We start from the raw sequence: 21,965 nt of genomic DNA, 5'->3' as shown, positions 1-21,965 counted from the left end.
AAAACTGATAAGTCTATTTAAAAGTTATTTCTAGGCGGTTCTGCCAAAACCTAATAAAAAGTATAAAAAAAAAAAACTATTTCTAAAACCTAAACTCTCGATATTTGCTTATTAACCTAATAAACATGTAGGCAAAAATCTAAATTGCTTGAAACATTTCCGTTTCATTTGTGTTTTTGTTTCTGTAAACATTACCAAAACCGGAGACCTTTATTCCGATTTAAGTTCCGCCTCTGACTGCCTCTATTTAATATGCTACGTATAGGTAGTGCCGGTTAATAATGCAGGAAATTTGCAGGGGTTTTCCTGTTTAAAGCCTTTCCCGGTTCCTTCGTAGTATACGACATAAAATACGTAGCCTAACATAAAACGCAGCCTTAACTTATGGCGCTGACAAGCTGTGGTGCAATCAACATACAAAACTCAAATACAATACAAAACTTAACAATTCAAAGAATAATATTTTGTAATCGCTTATTCAGCAATTTTTAAACAATAACCTAGAAGCTATCAGGAATAACATTTTAACTGACAAATAATAACGTCACGTTAATTTCTCGTTGAAATTTGTTTATGATGCGCAGAATTAGTTTGCAGCGTGCATGTGCTCATAATCAGCATAGGTCGACGCGACGCAAAAACTACTTTCCCGGTAAAAGGATGTAAAGAATGTAAAATAAGTCTATAGATACACAAACAAGCGTTAGATGCAGGGCCAGAAGCTGACATGGAAATGATGAAGTGGTATATGCCTATCCTTTATTTCCTTCCTGTGTGCAGTATACAGGCTTTCTCCAGCCCGTACATAACGTTTCGTGTTCTGTTTTTTTTTTATATTTAATATTTTTATCCAGATGCTCAGTAATTTAGGGTCGGCGATTTTTTGGAAACAAATTTAGGCCCAAGTGATATTTTTTTAAATTAAAAGTACATAAAATTTACAAATGTATAAAACTTTTATCATAAGCTTACAAATTGGAATATAAATTGTAAATCTAGATTGTCTAGTAATCAACTCAAACAACTTTACAAAATTTTTTGTAAATAATCCTTTTTTGAATTAAACTTGATTTTTTGTAAGAGCCATGTTTTGAAAAACAACTGATAACTAGAGAAAAATATATTTTGTTTATTAACTTATTTTATTTTGTTGTACACCCAATTAAACAAAACTTAATATTTGGGGAAGACAACTCTTCGTTAGGACTCAAAAATTGATTCGCTGGTGGTTAATTAACAAAATTACGACCAAAAAAAGCACAATAAAATAACACAAAATACTTTACATTATAAGGGCGCACAAATGAACGATTTTTCTACTATAAACAGTATTCAAAAACACCGATTCAGTAAGTGCTTATACAATAGCGCTTTTGAGTAACTAAGCAAGAAAAAATACAAGACAAAAAAGGAGAACACGCGCGCCCACTCGCGGCCGCATTTTTTTTCGCTTTAAAAAGCATAGCGAGCAAAATGATTGTTTGTTGATAAAAATAAACTGGGACGGTTAGTCACGACATAAAACGCAAATTTAATATAAAATACACAAGTAAAATAAGTTCCAATCCCAGCTGGAAATGATATAAGATAATATGGTTTATATTTGTTAGCGATTAAGCGATCTGCTGCGACACCAGATAAAGATAAATAGAAGGATAAATAAAACAACGACGATTAAAAATCAAGGAGATTCTACAGACAGAATAAAACAAAAGAGCGCAGAATATAAGAGCACGATAAAAAATTACATTTTTTTCTTTTTCTGGTATAGCTGAAATGCGAATCAGTTATTTAAGTAGGGATTTAAAAAAAAGCAAATATAAGCTATATCTGTCCAAGAGTCTATTATTAAAATTACATTGAAGAGCATTCATCTAACTTAGGCCCTACTAAATTTGAAAATTTTTATAACGCACTGTTACTCCAAAAAATATTAACGTAATTTAATCATTACGTTCGTTAGCCGATTTTGTTGAAAGACCTAGAAAAAAAATATTTCTCACCAAATTTGGATTAGTTGACATTGAGACAAAAGATAAGCACAACAATGCACACAAATAGTATGTTCCCTCAGAAATGGAGGTGATGTGTGTTTTTGATACGAGAATGTGTAAGCAGCACCAAAACTTTGGTATAGATATGAACAATCTCAAATTTCAAATATTTCAAAAAATTTTTTCAAGTAAATAATTTTCCCCCAGAAATTCAAGTAAATAATTTAAAACAAATCCGTCTTTTTCTTTTAACAAAAGATTGGGGTAAATATCATCGCTATCGCATTTTGGATAGATAGAGAAGAGTTGTATATACAGTGAGATAGTCATGGCAATAGAGGAATATCAAAAAAGTTTTAAAATATTCAAAACTTGAATTCCACTCCATAAACACATCTGACACAGAATAAACTTATAAACTTATAGAGCATGGGATAAGGGCCAAAAATATAAAACATCCCTGTTTTAGTATTCCATGTGATGCTTCGAACGGCTTACATTTGATTTGTAAAAAAAAGAAAATTAAATGATAGTTTATCTCGGTAAATGGCTACCACTAGAGGAGTAAGAGAACGCTTCAAAATGAGGTCGATTTACATCATCAATTGAGAGAGCTAAAAAAAATTGCATTTTGAAACTTTGTTGATATATTATTAAAAAAGGTCAGTAGGTTAACATAGTAAATAATCAACTTACATTGATCAGGGGGTGTCAGTTGGACAGGTTGAGCTGTAAATTCTTTATCAAAATATCTCGTGTCAGTTATGGAGGATACTTGAGGCTTAAAAGGGGGTGGAATCTAAAAAAAAAATTTCCATTTTTTGTTATTAGGAATTTATTTTTTTAATTTTTTATTGAATTTATGTATTAGCAAATTACCCTCTTATTTATTACATCATTCCAATCTATATTTGCGAAAAATTTGTGGGCCATTACTTCTTTTGCATCAGACTGACTACTACCTAGTCTAAAGATCAAATAAAAACAGATTTATAGATTATTGCTAAACAATTATTTTCTTAACATCAAATCACAACCATATTTACCTTTTCAATGGATCTTTGTTTAGGAGACCAGACAACAGATTTCGGCCTTCCCTTGAAAGTGCTTGCGGGAATTTCAGCTCGTCCATTAAAATAAGTTCGAACAAAATATCGTGGTCCCTGTTATAGAAGGGTAATCTTCCACACATCATCTCATACATAACAACCCCCAGTCCCCACCAGTCCACCGACCTTCCATAATCATTGTCTTCTAACACCTTTAAATTAATACAAATAGATTTAAAAAATATGGATATATATTTTTGGTAATCTTCTATTTTAAGTTGTTGCTTATCTTTTAATAAAAATTCTTAGTCAAGTATTATAATGAGAGACAAAAAGCTAAATATTTTTATACTTAAAGTAGAAGTTATCTTAAGAAATAAGTCTAATAATAAAAAAACAAACAACTGAATTTTAATTTAGTAAAATTTTAAAATATTTTAAACTTGTCATTTGTACTAAAAATATTTGTGTTATCCTTGTGAAAAGTTATTTATATTGCACTAAGAATTAATTTTAAATTTATAAAGTACTTGCATCTAATTAACAAAAAATATAACAACACAATATAATTAATAACAACTAACTTAAAATAACATATAAAAATTAGTCAGAAAATGTATAACAAATAAATTTATTTACTTCAGGGGCTAAATATTCAGGAGTTCCACAAAAAGTTTTTGTAGTTGTTCCATATCTGATTGCTTCTTTACATAAACCAAAATCAGTGATTTTTATGTGACCTTCACTGTCGAGAAGTAAATTTTCAAGCTAAAAATATAACATGGTTAAACCACAAACAAAATGTTATAAAATTTAAGTATAAAAATGTTTTAGAAAAATTTTAGTCTTGTTTTGTTTATTTTTTTTTTTCCCCTTTTTACATTAAACAAAATGTTTTCCCCTTTTTTTTGATTAAAAACCATATTTTCACGCAAACTGTTTTTTCTTTTTTGTTACCAAAAAAACATTTAAAATATTTGCACAAAAACAACAGCGGATCTATTTTAATCCGCTGTTTTGCTGAAAAAATACAAGATCAAGCGATTTCACCTTTAAATCTCTGTAAATAACTTCCTGTTGATGCAAATAATCCAACGCTTGAATTATCTCAGCTCCGTAAAACCTGGCGCGATCCTCGGGAAATACCCTGTCCCGGGATAAGTGGAAAAAAATCTGAAAAACAAAAAAGTTTGTAAAAATTTTTTCTTGGAAAACTGTTACATTAGAACTGTGATAAAAAGTTTAACTTACTTATGTTAAAACAATATTCTATAAAAACATTAACAGAAACTTGTTCAGTTTTGGTATTTATTTTATTATTCTTTTATAACTAATAAAATAATTTTATCAGCTTGTTATCTAAGATCCATTGCTTTTAAAAATAAAACAAACAAATGTACCTCTCCTCCATTTACATATTCCATCACAAAACAAAGATAGTCGCTTGTTTGAAAAGAATACTTGAGTGACTAAAAATAAAATAAGGATATTAACTGTTTGGCAAACTACTGTTTAAGGAAAATATTTTTATAATATCACTTATTTAATAATAGTTAAAACCATTGTGTAAAGAAGCTACTAAACAATATTAAATATTTATATGCAAAGGAATTTACATATGATGTAAGTTGTTAAAAATACCTATATCATTAATATATTGGTTTTTAATAATTGCAGACAGTTTCGTTTAGTTATTGATCCCTCTTATCTTGTGTGTATAAATTTAATAGAATTACTTCAAGAATTTGCATACAAAATTGTTCAAACACTTACCGTTAAAAATGGGTGCCTTGTCTGCTGAAGAACACGATTTTCAGTGAGGGTGTGCGTGACTTCGTCCTAAAAAAAGCAAGCAAACAATTGAAAAAAATAAAAAAAGAAGCTAAAAATAAAGAAACCTCAATATTTGTCCGGATATAGGAAAACAGAAAAACATTATCATAAATTGATTAGAAGATCAATAAAAAAATTGAAAAACTAATATTGTTTTGTAGAATCTGTTTCCTTTTTTTAATTTAAAATAAACACATATGAAACAAGATACAGTAAATCCCAAAAGCCCAAAAATAAAAAACACATAAATCTTTACACAGAAATTAATACGTAGCAAAACATAAAAAACAGTCACATCACTTAGGAATTTAAAAAAAAAATAAGTCTAGGTTAGTTATATACCTAACTTAGGAGAAGTAATGCCGGAAATAATGATGTATTCCTGCAATTGAGACTTAATTCAACCTAATGTGCTAACAGGAAACATAAACCACATCAACTGAATCACATTTATTAATAACAAACATCCAATCATAAAAAGAAACAAATCAACACCATTAAACTCTAGTATTAATATGCAACACATTTAATTTAAATATTCAATATGTTGTTAAGGCTAATTTTTTACTATCAGTTTTGATATTAAATTAATATAAACCTAAAGATAGAAATATCAATACAACAATGAATAATCGATTAATTTCATTAATGAATTGTTTTTGACAGTTTTGTTGTGTAATAATACTCGATATGCGCATTTTAATTTTCGAAATCATTAGTTTGTGATTATATTAAATAAAATGGCATGTTAACAAATCAAGTTAATGGACAACAACAAATTGGCTTTTAAATTAGTGCGTATAGTTTTGTTAAGTTCAATATTTTGAATAATAAAAACTACAAAAGTACCTCTTTAAAAATAGAAGTGTTATCAACATATTTATATGACTTTTTATAGACTATTATAAAACAATTTTATTAAATTTATTACATAAAACCACCAAAAAAACAAACTTCTTATAAAAATTGATTAACCAAGCCTAACCAAATAAATTTAAAAAACAAGTCCTAACGTATACACCCTACATTAAATATATCAATTTCACATGAAATAAAATAAACAGGCTCAGTTAAAATATTAGGGCTCAGTCTAGACATCACAAATAAGAGTTCATTGACCTTTCGAGTAGACTGTTATTGGCCTAAGAGCCTGAAAATAACAAGAAAAACAAAACTGGGAAAACGTGTTGTTTTCCATAACCACACACATGGTAGTATGATTTCCAGCCAAACAATATAAAGATATGAATCTATTTATAGCCCACTGTAGTGACATTTACCCTGAATTGTGTTTTTAATAAAAACAAAAAATACAACAACATTTGTATTTTAAAAGGAATAAAAACATGTTTTTTTACAGAAAATAACATTTTATAAAAAAAGTCACATTTTTTTCAAGTGCCATTTTATAAAAACTTAGTAAAATTTTTTTCTTTTATTAAGTGCAAAAGCTACATGTTTTGTAATTTGTTAAACCAAAATGTGTACCCCTAGCTGGTCTTTCGGTTATTTAAATAGAATAGCAAGTAAGCGGATAACTATTACACCACAAAACAGGATGTCTCATATTATAAGAAAACAACTTCAAACAAAATATTCAAATCCCTACCGTATATAATTTACCACATATTAAAGTGTATTGGAAAGAGCATATATTACATCTTTGAACAGAGTAATTTGAATATAGTGATCCCGTTTTTAAATATTGCTAATAGGTTTGACATTTTATGTTTTATATTCAAGAAATAAATTATTAAATTTTTGCTTTTCAAAAAAAAAAAATTAATTTATTATGTGATTATATTTTACCTTTGCTACTATGACCTCTTTCTTTAATATTTTCATTGCATGAAATTCTTCTGTTTTTTTCTCTTTTACCAAAATAACTTTACCAAACGTTCCTTTTCCCAAAACCTCTAAAAACTCAAAGTCTGAAAGAGTCTAAAAATAGAAAAACAATGTCAGATCACGGCAAGTTTTTTTTTATATTTTCTGTTACATAAGTTAAAACTATGCAAAAAAATTATTTAATTGGTAATTTTTAATTTGGGCTTTCATGCGAAGCAAACTAACGTAAAAAGAACTTCAATTTTAATATAAAATTTAATTTTTAATTTGTCATTATTTTGCATGCAAAATTAAATGGTATAAATTTTTAAATTTCACAAACAATAATTTAAAAAATAATTCGATAAAATGCAATTTTTACAAGAAACTTTTGTTTAGAACTTTTAGAAAATTGAGAGACAATTTTTCATGCTTAAGTATATATTTTGACAAATAGGATTTATTTCACCAGTAGCATTTCAGCAGACAAACTTAGTATCCTGGTGTTACTTTAAAACAAATATAAATAACATAAAAAAATGATTAATAAAAAAGCCGAACAAATTACTGGTGATTTATATAAGCCCATGTAATTTTAAAAATTCACAAAACATGCACTAAAGGTGGTCAAATGTAATAACAAAAAAAGAATAATTGAATTTATAAAATCGTTATTTAAGAATCTAGTTAAAGATAAGATTAATGCTTTTAAATGACACAAACATACTACAGTAAATAGCTCAAGCTGATCTTTAGCATAGTGTAAATACCAATGACAAGACCAAATTAATAAGAAAGAACATACAAAAGAAAAAACTCCTTTATCATTAAGGATATGACAAAATTTTACAGTCACTTTTTCAGGATTAACAAATGTCAGAGAGAAAAATTTAAAATTCTCAAACACTCAAAACTATTACTCCTACCTTAGTACTTCTTCCAGGTAGAATAAAGTTTTCTCCGTTTGACTTTTAAAAAGAACTTGAGTTTAACTTTTTCAATTTTTTTACAAATTAGGAAGATTTAATAAGACACAGATAAAATAGTAAAAAAAAACTTGTTAAAAAATTAATTTCTATATACAAAAAATTAAAAAAGGCAAATCTTTTTGGCACAAAAATAATGAAAAATTTGAAAAATGTTAAACGTTGTGCAAATTCAAAAGTAATCTATGAAAGAAAACAAAAAATATAGTTCCACAAATAGTTTTGATTCTAGTTTAGAAAGATTATTTTTAAAAATAAAATTTATGTAAGTATTAAGCAAAATTCATTTCAACACTTAAAGAAAAATTTTATCTTAAAACAACTAAAATTATATTAACCTTATGTTTACAAAAATAGAGTTAAAATATAAAATTTAAAAATAAACACAACTGAAACTGAATTTATGCTAAAAAACATTTCAAGTCTATATTTAAAAACTATTCCGATGCTTTATAAAAAAATGATGTTAGTCAACATGCAAATTAAATTAAAACTAATGAAAATAAGAAAAATCAAAATGAATAATTTCTTAAAACACACACGAAAAAAACCAAAAGTGAAGATGCAGAAATGTGCTACAACCAATATTTAACCAACAAAACAATTGGTTCCAGCTAAAAAAAATAATTAAAAACTAACCACTTTATTGGATGGCTTTTTGTTCTCCTCCTTGTTTGAGCTCTTCTCTTCTGGAGAGTTATTTAATTCATCACTTACTCCCTCGATTGCCTTCACCCATTCTTCTCTGAAAATTTAGATTAAAATCGATAAAATCGAAAAAAAAAAGTTAAGTTTGGAATTTTTTAAAATTATCATTATACTAAAAAAAAATCTATAACAATCTTATTGTGATTTCATTCAAATTGCATTTACAACAAATGTTTTTTTAATATTTAAAAAGTTGTTCTGCATATTAACAAACTAAAGAATTTGAATAAAAATTACTCATAAAACAAATATGCGAGGTATTCATGATACTGTGTAATTTAATCACAACCTGAATGAGTCATGCATGCTTATAAGTTAACTACGTCATAAGAAATAATCGAAGACCTGCCGGTCTAACGTTAACAAAACAAATTAAATAGGCTTGGTATTTATTATGACAATTGTTTGAAATCTTAATAATAAAATAATAATAACATCATAAAAGTCAATAAAAATGTTGTACAATTCAATTAGTTTCATTTTAAAGTGAAATTATTTTACATTTCTGGTTACCTATCTGCATGAGAGTTTGCTGTAAATGTCCGCTCTATGATAGTGGTCCATTGCAAACATCGTACAACAAATACAAATATATTTTCTCTTTGTTGTTCCTTTCTCATAATTTGAGACTCTAAAAATTTAATTAAAAATATTTTTAGCAAACTTAATATTTATATATTTATTTTAAATCAACATTTTGAATTAAGAACAAAATAGAAGGCCAAAATAAGCCTATATATTTATAACAAACAAATGCTATATTTATACAATATTAACGTAAAATAAGAGTTGTTAAAATTAGAAGAAAAATTTACTAAAAACGCTGAAGTTATTTAAAGGTTCTTGATGATTGTCCGGACTTGGCTTTTCTTTGTAACCCAAAAAGGCTCCATCTTTCTTTAAAACAAAATATCTTCTACGCCAGTTTCTAATATATTCACCTGTCAAAAATACCTTTTAGTTACAAGAAAAAATTTAATCTTTTTAAATGTTGGTCTTTTGTCTATAAGAGTGTGTCTTTTGTCCATAAATATATATAATCTGATAATTTTTCATAAATCGAGGAAATTCAGGTAAAAAGACGAAATGTGAAATTTAATTTTATTAGATGTTACCTCTTTTCATTAACCAGCCTTCCTTAACCACTGGAGGTTCCAGAGCCATTTTAAAAATTATATATTATAAATTTCTTGATTTGTTGTTCAAATTTATTCTATTCTGCAACACATTAACACAAAATTATTTAAAATAATTCAAAAAAAACAATTAACAAAACATCCAACTAACAGACTGATGTTTAAACTTCTCCACAAAAAATTCTGTCAAGATTTTAAATATCAATTAATTGTTAAAAACGCGACTTTTCTTTCAGTCTTCAGGGTTATTTAAAGGATTTAACTAAAGCCCTTCCCAAACAGCCAAACTCTTCAAGTTATTAGGCGTTTTGTTTTTTAGGATGCTGATAGTTATTGCCAAACATTTTAAAACGAAAGTATAACCAGAGTTTAGAGAACTGTCATTAAATAAACATAAACCAAAGTTTGTTTGTACTCTAAACTTGCATTCTTAGTTTACGAACAATTTTGTTTCTGGTTTCTCCGTAATGACTTACGCAGGAAATATAACTATAAAGTGTTCAACATAGAAGTTGTAACTATTGTTGCTAAATTACCGCTAATAATATATCATATACTATTGCCGCTAATTTTCTAAGCAATACCATGCTAATAAATAACAAAATATTTAAAAAATGTTTAATAAAAATTTTGACAAACTGCTATTTTAAGATGTAGTGGTTTACTAAAGAATGAAACAACAAATTTTAAAACCAGAACAAGTAATCCAGTGAGGATGTGCACTATAGTGACTTAAATCACTGTGCGTAAATATTAACTTAAACTGCTAAGTCTACAATATTGTTGCTGTAAAGTGTATCTGTAAATCACTCAATCTTTAGTAAACACTGTAAATTAACCGGTTGACGTCACTCACAATACAAAGGTTGAATGCATAATTAACAGCTTGGCATAGCTTATACACATACTTGGTTTATTAAGGCTGCAAAAGCATGTTTTCTAGTATGTTTAAACAAATGATAGTTAGTGGAAGTGGAATTATATTTTCGACGTTGGCCTTAGATATAGTATGCCTAATTGCAATTGCATACGTGCTGATAGCAATCGTAAAACCAGTTCTAAATAGTAGAAACCATTCTTTAACAATAGATAAGATTGCAGGGTCACCTCCAAAACATTGGTTTTATGGACATCAAGTAACGGCAAGTATTTTTTTTGTATATATCTTTATCCTCGATGTGGAAAAGTCGAATGCGCGACTTAAACATAGAGTAACATAAGTTACTCCGACCCAGTCTCGAGTTGCCTGTGACAGTTTGGGATATTACAGAGACTATAATTGCCCGGCAATTATGCTACTGATTAAGTGCTGGCTCAGCAGGAGTTCATACCGTTTATAGCGCCTTACTCAAGGGCGCTACAGCATGAGATCAGTGGGGATTGAACCCACGACCTCACGTGTGGTGTAGCAAGAGTTCTTATTACTACACCACGCTGCCGGTCTAAGTATATTATATAAGTAATGCTAAAAAAGTGTGGGTACGTTTTTAAACATCAAACACATTAGTAATTAAAATAGTACAATGTTAACTATAGCCTCTTATAGAATTTTGTTGTTGTAGTTGCCTTATGGCGAAGAAGGATTTCGCAAAAGAGCTGAGTTAACATTGGAATATCCAACTATGTTTGCTTTTAGAAGAACGCCCTTTGCATCTTCTTTGCAGGTTTATCACCCTGACAGTGTTGGTGCCCTACTTAACAGTGGAGGTAATATAATATTCACTTTTAGATTCTTCATTTTCTTTTTCAATGTTTTTATTTTGCTTATTTTGGTTTTACTTTTAAGCTCCAAAAAATCCAATACTTTATGGGTTACTGAAACCATGGTTAGGAGACGGGCTTCTTATAAGCAACGGTAAAAAGTGGTTCCGAAATAGAAGATTGTTGACACCAGCTTTTCATTTTAGCATTCTGAAATCGTGAGCATCAAAATAGACTTTGTTTGGCCCATTCACTATAAACTAAAGACAAAAGAAATTCACATTTTATTTATTACAGATATACTGAAATATTCAATGACGATGTTAAAATTATGTTGGACAACTGGAATAAGATCAAAGACAGGCCAATCGAAATAACTGAATTTGTCAACCTTCTTACACTTGATACAATGCTAAAGTGCGCAATGTCGTCAGATTTAAACGCCCAAAATGTGAAGTAGGAAATTTAAACACTTTTAACGGCATTAGACTTAACCTAAACAGTATTTATGGTTACTGAAATGTATTCATTTTTGCAGTATTAATTGTTTAAACTTTGCAATTTATAAATAAATATTTCGGATTTGCAGAGGCAGTCACCCGTATATAAAAGCTGTTCATGATGCGCAAATGTTAATCGAAAAAAGAATCAGAAATCCGTTTTATTTGATAGATTGGGTTTACAAATTAAGTTCCAACGGTAAAGAGTTCTTCAAATGTGTGAATTGGCTGCATAAGTATACTGAAAAGGTAAGCTTGTAAGCTTTGTTGCAGAAATAAAGCAACGAATCATTCCCGATAACTTAACTTTTAAACAACTTGGTATTTAAAGATCATATCTAAAAGAAGACTTTCAATGCAAGAACAAAGTAGTTTGGCACCGACAGCTAAAAATGATGAGAAAGAATATGCATTTGTAACTAAAGGAAAAAGGTCCCTAGACTTTCTTGATATATTGTTGCAAACAAAGGTATGTAATGCTTGTGACATATTACATCATATGTAATAAGCTGTAACGCCAACATTTTAGTGCATTTAGTTAATGATTGTTTAAAATCAAATACTTAATCATCGTAAATCACGTTGTTTGACTTTTAAGGGCGACGATGGTATAGGTTTAACTGACGCAGAAATACGAGATGAGGTCGACACATTTCTTTTTGAAGGACACGATACAACAGCAAGTGGTACGTACCTGACACAATAAATAGTGTTTGTATAATATGCATTTAAAATTTAAATACTTTTAGGAGTGTCTTGGGCGTTATACAACCTGGCAAAATATCCAGAATTTCAAGAAAAATGCCGGGAAGAAGTTCGTGAAATTGTGGGAAAAAAAGAAAACGTTGAATGGTATTTTTTAACGACTAGTTTTATTATTTACATATTTATGTACTTCAACATTTTCTTACTATTTTACAGGAAAGACCTCGGAAAATTTACTTATCTGACGTACTTTTTAAAAGAAAGTATGCGCTTGTACCCACCGGTGTTTTCCATTTCAAGAAAGTTAGAAGCTCCTCTAAATATCCGCAGCACTTACAACAAGACTTTAGACACGACCATTCCAAAGGATACTAACGTAACTGTACATATCTATATGCTGCACCACAACCGACATGTTTGGAAAGATCCAGAGGTAAATGACGTCAAACAGCCTTTTTATATAAACCTACAGGCTACTTATAAACTGACTGTGTTCAGCCTTATAGGTTTTTTTCTATCAGCCATTTTAACTTAACGTGCAAATGTTTGTGTTTATTTTCAGTCGTTTGATCCACTACGATTTACGCCGGAAAATTCCAATAAAAGATCGCCACATGCTTATCTACCATTTTCTGCAGGAGGCAGGTATGTGATAATTGTTAAAGCAACCTATAAGCTAAAGATTCTAAATACCCTTGTGTTTTATAACTTTAAATCAAACAAGACTCTTTGTATGTAGTCTATCGAGTTACATTTAAAAAGGTAGGTTTTGTAGAAATTGCATTGGGCAGAATTTTGCAATGAACGAAATAAAAGTAGTGATTGCTCAAACGTTGAGAAGATATCGACTGTATTTGGACGACGAGACCCCAGTTCCTCACGTTGCCCAACGAATCACTTTGCAGAGTGGTAACGGAATCCATATTAAAATTCAAGATTTAAATAAAAACAAGATCTAAAGTTAATTTGCATAAGTTATTTCCTGAAACTGACTGCTAAAAATGTTTCTAATTCTAACGTTGATTTTTACTTGTATGAGTAGTAGTAGATTATAATGTATAAAGAAAACTGTTACTTTGTAGATGATTCAAGTTGTATTTTATTTAAATTTATTTATTTTATGCGCGACATAACCTATACTTCATAATATTTCTAATAAACAATTCATATACAATACCAGCGTTTAAAGTTAAATAACGTAACTCATACATGAGCACATTTTAAATGCAATTGCACATCAACATTTAAAATTTTCGTCATTGTTTCAACTTTAAAAAAAAATGTTAGAGCTTACACACCATTGGTCTTTTTCGATATAGTTATTTCTCGTTAGTGACGTCATTTTTTTTAAATTGTTTTTATCCTTAAAACAAATTTATCGAAATTGAATCGAGCTCACTCTTAACCCAACACAGTCTTTTCCGATCTCAGTGCAACCACTTACCGAGCTAACCTCGTTCTTGTATTTGGGTTGGTAGCAGGCGCCACTAAGTGGACACTTTTCTACAGGTTTTCCTCTGAAAAAGTAGTTTATATAAAATTGTTAATCAAAATATGGGTGATAATACATCATCAATTAAAAAAGATACAATATGACAGGACCGACATATAAAATATATATACAAATTCAATCCACCTGTAAATGGGGATGTACGACGCCGCACAGATGTCGAAAGGATTATGAGCATCATATAAAAGCTCATGAGCGTCGTGAGCATTCTTCTCACAAGCTATCACGATCTTTCTTGTTTGAGCAGCTACGTCCGGTTTTGGTCCCAGTTCAAGCAGCCGTCGAGCAAATGCACCAGCGCCCTTTAAATAACAAATTATACTTAAATTACACCTAAAAAATCAATACCTATGACCAAAGTCATAATAAAATTACGCTTTAGTTGTGTTTACAGTTTGAGATATTATAGATTAGAATTGCCGTTTGTAGCGCCTTACTTATGGGCGCTACAGCATTGGAGCAGTGGGGATCGAACACAGAACCTCACGTAGTGAAGCCAAGTGTTCTGAGCACTACTTCACACTGCCGGTTGTTTTTATAAAACATCACCTATAATTTTATAATTTAAAGAGTTTAAGTTGTACCTTATAGTTTTTAATTTTGAAAAATAAATTTTGAGCGGTTCTCAATGCTAGCATAAGATGGATAGGTTGCCATTTACAGTGGGTTAAATAAGCTGCCATTTCGCAAACTCTCTTTTGTTCTGCCAAGTTACTTTTTGGCAAACTTTTTCGAATTTGTTCCATAGACAAACCAACAATATATTCTCGACAAATTTCTATTAATTGCTGAGCCTAAAAAAATTTTTAAATAATACAATAGTCAGAAAATTAATTTCATCAAGAAGTATAGACGTTAAAAGATATGAGGTAGCTACAGATATCAGAAAAATTAAAATTTCTATTTTGTTGATGAAGAATATATTACTTTTTTTAAAAAGATTTTACCTCTGCTATTTCTTGTTTATTGTCAACTGACAAGAGTGGGACAGATAAAAGAATATCGCGGAATCTTACAATAGCATCATCAAACTTGCCCTGTGTTGTTACTCTGTATGCATCCTGTTTAATAAAAATATTTTGTTGAAGAAATTTTTACAATTTATGGAATATTTTTAGCAAGAAAAAATAACGATTTTCTATAGCCCTTTACATAAAAAATTAATTAAGTGCCCAAAACGAAAATCCATTGCCCATGAGAAACTATAGTTAAAACAAAAAAATTTACCAAGCTTAAAGGTGGACCCATAGACCCAATAACAAACAAAGTTTAAGGTACAAATACAAAAATATATTTAAACCATAATAAAATTTAATATATTTTAACCTGTAAACGTGTGGCAAGGGTTGAAAGAGCGAGCCCCACAACAGGCAACCCACCCTTTGCCCCAGCTTCTCTCCAGTTTTTATGTGGGAACCCAAATATTGGGGGTAAACCAGGAATACCTGAATATGTTGTGCGAGATCGAGCATAAGTTTGTCTGAATATAGTTTTGTATGGCTCGAAATTAACCACACCAACTTGATCATGTAGAAGCTAAAAAAATCAATAAAAAAAATAACATTTAGGTTTTTTAATAAAAAAATAAAATAAATTAACTAACAAAATAAATAAAAACTTAAAACATCTTTTTTTAAGAATGGTAATGATTTTTATTTAACTGAGATATTATATTATTAAAATTTCCCTACCCTAAAAGCAGTCTCAAATGATCCAGCAAGGATATGATCAACTGGAAGTTGAGAGTTGTTGCACCAGATTTGTGTTTGAGAAGTTCCTAAAATTATGTAAAAAAATTATGTTTTTTGTAAAATATTGCAAATAGCAAATTACCCACCTTTTGTTGGGGCAACAAAATAGCCCTCTCCTTCACCTCCGACTCCTGCCATATCAGGTCCAATGTCCAGATCAGCTGGAAGATCAAGATCGTCATCATCCACATCCCAACCGCCGCCTTCATCTCCACCCTAAGATTACAGAACTCAATTTAATAAAATGATTTTTCTTAATTTTTTTTTAAATGGTTGAAAAAAATTAAGACCACAAAAAAAGAACAAACAAATATCAAAAAACTTTACCTCTGCATCTTGAAAGTCATCATCATTTACATCAACTATGGCTCCATCCTCATCAATAACAATATCATCATCTCCCCATCCTCCAACTGCATCCACATCCAAACCTTCTCCAGCTGCAAATCCTCCAGCATCTGCCATTCTTCCAGACTCCTGAAAGAATCCCTTATTCACTGTAAGAAGAGGCCAGTTCTCCTCAAAACAAGGCTTAATAGGAGGTGGAGGTTGCAAGAGCACAGCATCCGGGTTAACAGTTGGATTGTTCTCCTCATCCTTAAGCTGTTCAGCTTCTTCTTCAAGTCCATGAGTTGCAGCAGTAAGATAAGCAAGAGACTTTTGTCCGCAAGATTTGAGGACTTTAACTCTTTCAGATACATCCCCAAGATATAAAGCAGCTTGATAATGACCAGAAGTATCTTTGCGAATTTCAGCTAAAAAGTAATCAAAATGCTTGAAATTTGTCTTGTCATTTAAAGATAAATAAACAATTACATAATAAATTATTTTTTACTAAGCTTTTTTTCTTGCCATAAATTAATTTATAGGTTTTTACTAAAACTTGATAAATTACCAATTTTCATCATTTTTCTTAATTTCTCCAAGTTCCCTGTCAGCAAATACAAGAAAGAAAGTTTGTCAAAATTCTTGGTCCTCTGATACGCCATTTCCACCACTTGGTGGTTGCCGGCAAGAAGAGCAACTTCTCCAAGAGCTTCCCAACACTGTTTGTCATCCAACGCTTTGGCTGCCGCTAATGCAACCTAAAAAAGTAAAATTGAAGTTAAAATTGGCCATTATAGAGTATTTAACATTTTAAACAAAAATGTTGTTAAAAAAAAATCTTTTAAAATTTAAATAGGTATAAATAAGACCTGGCAGGCTTAAAGATAATAAATATTTCAACACGAAATAAACAAAATTTACTTATTCAGCCATTTTTAAACAAGAAACTAATTACCTCGATATCACCGCACTCAACTGCCAGTGAGAATCTCGTTTTATCGTCTTTAACAAAATGTAAAGCAACTTCAGGGTAACCTTTTTGTTGCAAGTAAGCGATGATTGACTGACCAACCAATTTAGTGTTTCGTACCATGTGCAACACTTCATCGTATTTGCGATTAACTAAAGCCATCTATATTGAAGTTTAACAAATTAATTTGTCATTAAACAAGCTTTAAATGTTTTTACAAATAAAGCCCAAAAAAATTTTATAAAAATGAAATTTTTAGTTACTTGACAATTCTAAAAAATATTTCAAAAATTTAAATCAAAAAAGTGCCTGACCTTAAATTTAAACTCAGTTGGGTCGATAGCTAACACACGAGGTCTAGTCTCCCGATCCAAGCAATAAACACTTGTACCACGAACCCGTGTGATGTATATTGGAAGATCGAGTGTTCGAATAATTCCATGATCACTAAAAGAATTAAAATCAACATCACGTAACTAATACAAAAAAGCAAATCTTTTAATACAATTTTAAAAATACAATAAATTAAATATCATAACGTATCACATTGAAATATATTCATTTTAGATGTTTATTGTTTACCTTTAAAAAAACTTTTACTTTCAATAATTGCACCATTTTTTTGTTGTTATTCTCAAAAAACTCGACTAATAAATAAATACCTTTTTTTGAAACCAACTCACCCATTAGTAAGAGCATATTTGATATGATTCGATGTTGTGTAAATAAACACTCCACTCTCTTCCCAAGCTCCTGACTTCACTCTCACATTCTCATGCACCGTTGCAAGTGATTCAAGTTTTCGGTTACAGATTGCAATGTTGTGTTTGGCAAGCAGGGCAACGTGAGACATGTCATTAGACCATACAACATATTTTACTTTTGCTATCTTTACTGAAGCCAAAGACCTGTATAACAATAACATACAAAACCCCAATAAAATTTATTAGTCAATAAGCAAAGTCAGTACAGAAAAAACTTTAAGGAAAAATTAAAATAAGTTTAATTACAAAAATGTTATTAAATTTAGGAGGCTTTTTATGCCTTACCTTTTCTGTTGTACATCATATAGCGTAATACCATCAGCAGTTCTTAACAACAAGGACCCAGTCCCAGCATAAAATATCTCATCTACCGCAGGAACTTGAATCTTTTTTGTGATTTCGTTCTTTAGATTTTTGATAATAATCGTGTGAGTTCGATCCAACACAGCAAATCTGTTGCGGGCTACCCAGACTGCAGTTAAACCCGATGATCTCTTACCTTCTGGAGCTAAAATAAAATAAAGTTGAATTAATGAATATGTTTAGGAATTTAAAATATGTATTAAGTATAAAATATTTTAAAAACTACAATAAATTGAAGTAAGCTTAAAGTTAATTCTTTTTAGGTGCATAAGTGCAAAATATTAGCATTTAAAATTTATAAATATTACCATCTGGATTTGAGGCATCAGTTTGTTTGGGAACTTGGTATAGATCATAATGTGAGTTTTCGATATTTGAAGCCCTTGATGTCACAAGAACAGAGTTCTCAGCAGGATTGTAAGACAACGCAAACACATTCGCTTTTGAGCCACTAATTTTAATATATAAATTTAATTTTTCAAATCGGTTTTTATTATAAGTTTTAAAACTATTTTTAGTTATTTATTGAAAGTAATGCATTTGCTTAATTTTATTTTAGACCCATATTATTGAATTTTTAAGTTATACTTTTAGTTATGTACAACTCATTAAAAAAAACATTTCTTACCCTCTCAATTGCATGGCAGGAGTGTCCTTGCTTGTAGTAAAATCAAGTTTTCTTAAATATTTATCCTTTACATAATACAAGAAGTTTGCATGTGTTGCGAAAGCAGGTCTCTCACGTTCCAACTTGAAAATCACCATTCCATTATCATGCCCAGCAGCAAATAAATTTAAAGTGGGGTGGCATGCCAGCATCCAAAATCTTTAAATATGTTCAAGTTGTAATAGTTTAAATATAAAATATTAAGGATAAAACTTTTGCTTGCCATCCACCACAAAAGAGGAAAACTGGAAGTTAAAAAAACTTGTTATCCTACTTTTATTTAACTTTAAAAGTTAAAAAATTCTAAACAATATAAGTAGCAAAAGCCACTACAAAATATCTTACGTCCGTAACAATATATAACCAACATTTAGTGCAATTTTGTTAAATTGTTTATTTATACATATGAAAAATTAAGTAACAAAAATGAAGTCACCTGTCGTGATCCCTTCTTATTGACTGAACTCCAGTTCTTTTCCCCATATCCCACACTCTGATCGACTTATCTTCCGATGCACTCAAAATCAATTCCTTGCGAGGATGGAAAGCACAACATGAAACATTGTTGTAATGACCTTAAATCACAAATTTAGTTTCTTGAATTTTTTATTTATAATGACAACATGATAAAACTTATTTGTCTGCAAAAATGTAAAAAAAAACTGACAATAAAAAAAAAGAGTTGAACATTTTTTTATAATGCTACTTTAGTACCCAATCTTCAACAACAGCCATTACTACATATTTTTGTAAATAACTACAAACATGGGTAATACTGAACTGAACAAAATTACCTCTGCAAGAATCCACCTCCCAAGCTTTTGATTCGTTCATTCTCCACAATTTAACCAATCGATCGTCAGCTGCAGTCACCACCAAAGGAATAGTGGGGTGAAAACATGCCCAGTTTACCCCTCGATCATGACCCTGCAAAGTAATTGTTACATTTAAATTGGACATATTAAGTAATGGCAAATACATAAAGAAGTGTAACTGCATAGCAAAAAAAAAACAATCGGAAGGTTTTTGGTCAAAAAAACATTAAAGCCTGTTTTAGAGAACATAAAATAAAAAAAATTGAATTTTATAAACATTTCTAAATTTGTGAGAAAATATTCTTAATACACAACCATTTTACCTCTAACACATGTTTAACCATGACATCAGTGCTTCCAAATAATTCAATGGAAGCAGGGCCTCCAACAGGATTTCCTCGAATTGAATCCTCATTTGAAGATCCAGGTGACAAGTTCTTTTTTCTTAAACCTTAAAAAGTGAATTTAAGTTTTTATATTTAAAGAAAATAACTTAAAGACTTGACTTCTAAAGCTGACATAAATGCAATTGATATAGCATAATAATAATAAATAAACCTGAAATATCCCAAACTCTAGCAGTTTGATCAAGAGAAGCAGAAACTACAAGATCCTCAGAGGGATGAAATTGAGCGGACATCACATAATGGTTATGACCAGTAAGAACAGCCACACATGTGCGTGATTGCCAGTTCCATATTCGAATCGTCTAATCAAAAAAATTTAAATTTTTAAATTGTACGGAATAAATAGTTACCAGTTGTTTAAAATCCATGTTTAAACTTTGACAAATAAAATGGCAAATACAGAATAATACAAATAAAACACTTAATATCTACCTTAAGTTGTTTAATTATTGAAACAAAATAGTTAAACAGTTTAAATAATTAGAAATAAAAAATATGTCATACCTGGTCATCAGAAGCACTTAATATCCATGGATATTCATGATGAAACACACAAGTTCTAATATAATCAAGATGACCGAGCAACGTAAACAAACATCTTCTTAATTTGTAATTCCAAATCTTAATTTAAAAACAATGAACAATGTCATAAAAAGTTCAAAATGTAGTAAAAGTTTTGTTTCTTGTACAACATAATAAATTTTCAATAATCCAATTTTATTCTAACTGTTACAAAATTTGATTCTAGAATAACGCAACATTTTTAACAAACCTTGATCTTGTAATCATCTCCTCCGGAAACAAACAAGGGTTGTTGATTGTGAAAACAAACACCTCGAACAGGGCCTAAGAAATAAAATACAGCTTTAAAGCATAAGAATAACAAGCAGTATTTCAGCATTTTAAAGTTTAAATCTATTATATACGGGTAAGATATGTTATATTTTTATGCAACAGAAATAAAAAGACAATTAAGGTACAAAAAAAATTTATTTATTTTTCAATCTTATTTAAATTTTACCATCATGCTCTTCGAATTTATCGATCAAAGTACACATTCGATAATCCCAGAGCTGAATACAACCATTGTGTAAAGACGACAAAACCCATGGTCTTTTAGGGTGAAAAGACAAACCTAGTTTAAAAAAATAAACCATTTTAAGACAAAATTAATTCAAAAGATAAATAAGTCAAAATTAACAGATTAAATAGATTCATGATTGAACAAAATTATTAAAAAATATAAAAACTAATGGAACAAACAATTCAGGATTTTTTATTAATGTTAAAAATTTTTTATGAATATAAGACTAAAAATTTTTTTATGAATATAAAAAATATAATGACTGACTGAGTAACGATAAACGAAAACTGAAAATAGTTTACCTTTTACACGAGCAGATTTAGATTCAAACTTTGACAACATCATAAAAAATAAACTAGGCTATCCTAGCTTAAGTAAACTAATCTATAACAAACAACAAATGGTTAATAACACGACGAAACAGTAGTATTTTAATGGTTTCAAACTTAATTTTTTACACAGTTTTATTAAACAACTAAAAATATTGACTAATCATGCGTGACAAAACGTCACTTTGAACACGAATGTTTTAATGGTAACCGGTAATTACACATAAAAATAAAATATTAAATTAATTTAATAAATTATTGAAGAAAATAAAAATTATTATAATGTTATGTTAAAAATTATAAATTTATGCTTACTTTATCATTTAGAATGTAGTTTAATACTACAATTAAAAATTCATATGTGAACAAACAACTTAAATCGCGAAAGCTTTTTAAAAAAATGTAAGTTATATTGTATTAAAGATATAAATTCGGGGCCCAAGATTAGTATATAACATAACAAGCAACAAGAATTATTTATTCAGGCGTTTAAAAAGTACTTTAAAATACCTCAAAATAACTAGAGCATTTCTAAAACT

The 21,965-nt window shown here is 29.4% G+C and overlaps 3 protein-coding genes across 4 annotated transcripts; 1 reads left to right on the top strand and 2 right to left on the bottom strand.

Moving 5' to 3' along the window:
- Positions 1-1,109: 1,109 nt before the first annotated feature.
- Positions 1,110-9,617, bottom strand: LOC145743452 (RAC-alpha serine/threonine-protein kinase-like). 2 transcript variants are annotated; one of them, XM_082561414.1, is made up of 14 exons: positions 9,513-9,617; positions 9,213-9,338; positions 8,911-9,028; positions 8,329-8,434; positions 7,630-7,671; positions 6,686-6,817; positions 4,817-4,882; positions 4,444-4,512; positions 4,094-4,216; positions 3,683-3,811; positions 3,041-3,255; positions 2,874-2,961; positions 2,691-2,793; positions 1,110-2,608 (listed from the first exon to the last, which is right to left on the bottom strand). In XM_082561414.1, exons 1-14 carry the CDS (start codon positions 9,559-9,561, stop codon positions 2,529-2,531), a joined length of 1,446 nt encoding a protein of 481 aa, XP_082417540.1. In that variant the 5' UTR covers positions 9,562-9,617; the 3' UTR covers positions 1,110-2,528. The 2 variants fall into 2 exon arrangements, with proteins under 2 accessions (XP_082417540.1, XP_082417541.1); XM_082561415.1 differs by lacking the exon at positions 7,630-7,671.
- An 872-nt stretch (positions 9,618-10,489) lies between these two features.
- On the top strand, positions 10,490-13,398 carry LOC145742367 (cytochrome P450 4A14-like). The gene is made up of 11 exons (XM_082560148.1): positions 10,490-10,675; positions 11,096-11,240; positions 11,320-11,452; positions 11,532-11,690; positions 11,824-11,983; positions 12,066-12,203; positions 12,333-12,420; positions 12,484-12,583; positions 12,677-12,872; positions 13,002-13,084; positions 13,215-13,398. The coding sequence occupies exons 1-11, from the start codon at positions 10,490-10,492 to the stop codon at positions 13,396-13,398; spliced, it is 1,572 nt and encodes a 523-aa protein (XP_082416274.1).
- A 127-nt stretch (positions 13,399-13,525) lies between these two features.
- Positions 13,526-21,547, bottom strand: LOC145743410 (coatomer subunit alpha-like). The gene is made up of 23 exons (XM_082561365.1): positions 21,400-21,547; positions 21,035-21,148; positions 20,786-20,859; positions 20,518-20,634; positions 20,165-20,315; positions 19,930-20,057; positions 19,586-19,718; positions 19,228-19,366; positions 18,753-18,950; positions 18,433-18,575; positions 18,047-18,269; positions 17,681-17,905; positions 17,312-17,444; positions 16,983-17,159; positions 16,596-16,785; positions 16,028-16,455; positions 15,787-15,916; positions 15,641-15,726; positions 15,276-15,485; positions 14,897-15,010; positions 14,534-14,743; positions 14,076-14,251; positions 13,526-13,956 (listed from the first exon to the last, which is right to left on the bottom strand). The coding sequence occupies exons 1-23, from the start codon at positions 21,440-21,442 to the stop codon at positions 13,815-13,817; spliced, it is 3,684 nt and encodes a 1,227-aa protein (XP_082417491.1). The 5' UTR covers positions 21,443-21,547; the 3' UTR covers positions 13,526-13,814.
- Between the last annotated feature and the right edge of the window lie 418 nt (positions 21,548-21,965).

Source organism: Corella eumyota, chromosome 2 (assembly GCF_963082875.1).
Source record: "Corella eumyota chromosome 2, kaCorEumy4.1, whole genome shotgun sequence".
In the NCBI taxonomy this organism is placed as follows: Eukaryota; Metazoa; Chordata; class Ascidiacea; order Phlebobranchia; family Corellidae; genus Corella; species Corella eumyota.
This window is presented reverse-complemented; position numbering and strand designations above follow the sequence as displayed.

Excerpts from the sequence above, each read along its gene's own strand:
- LOC145743410 (XM_082561365.1), bottom strand. The coding sequence starts at position 21,442 with ATGATGTTGTCAAAGTTTGAATCTAAATCTGCTCGTGTAAAAG. Across the intron at positions 19,719-19,929 it reads TGGTTAAACATGTGTTAGAG|GGTCATGATCGAGGGGTAAA; the intron begins GTAAAATGGTTG and ends ATTACTTTGCAG. Across the intron at positions 18,951-19,227 it reads ATAAGAAGGGATCACGACAG|ATTTTGGATGCTGGCATGCC; the intron begins GTGACTTCATTT and ends ACATATTTAAAG.
- LOC145743452 (XM_082561414.1), bottom strand. The coding sequence starts at position 9,561 with ATGGCTCTGGAACCTCCAGTGGTTAAGGAAGGCTGGTTAATGAAAAGA. Across the intron at positions 6,818-7,629 it reads TACCTGGAAGAAGTACTAAG|ACTCTTTCAGACTTTGAGTT; the intron begins GTAGGAGTAATA and ends TTCTATTTTTAG. Across the intron at positions 3,256-3,682 it reads CTGAATATTTAGCCCCTGAA|GTGTTAGAAGACAATGATTA; the intron begins GTAAATAAATTT and ends ATTAATTTAAAG.
- LOC145742367 (XM_082560148.1), top strand. The coding sequence starts at position 10,490 with ATGATAGTTAGTGGAAGTGGAATTATATTTTCGACGTTGGCCTTAGAT. Across the intron at positions 11,241-11,319 it reads TGCCCTACTTAACAGTGGAG|CTCCAAAAAATCCAATACTT; the intron begins GTAATATAATAT and ends TTTACTTTTAAG. Across the intron at positions 11,453-11,531 it reads CATTTTAGCATTCTGAAATC|ATATACTGAAATATTCAATG; the intron begins GTGAGCATCAAA and ends TATTTATTACAG.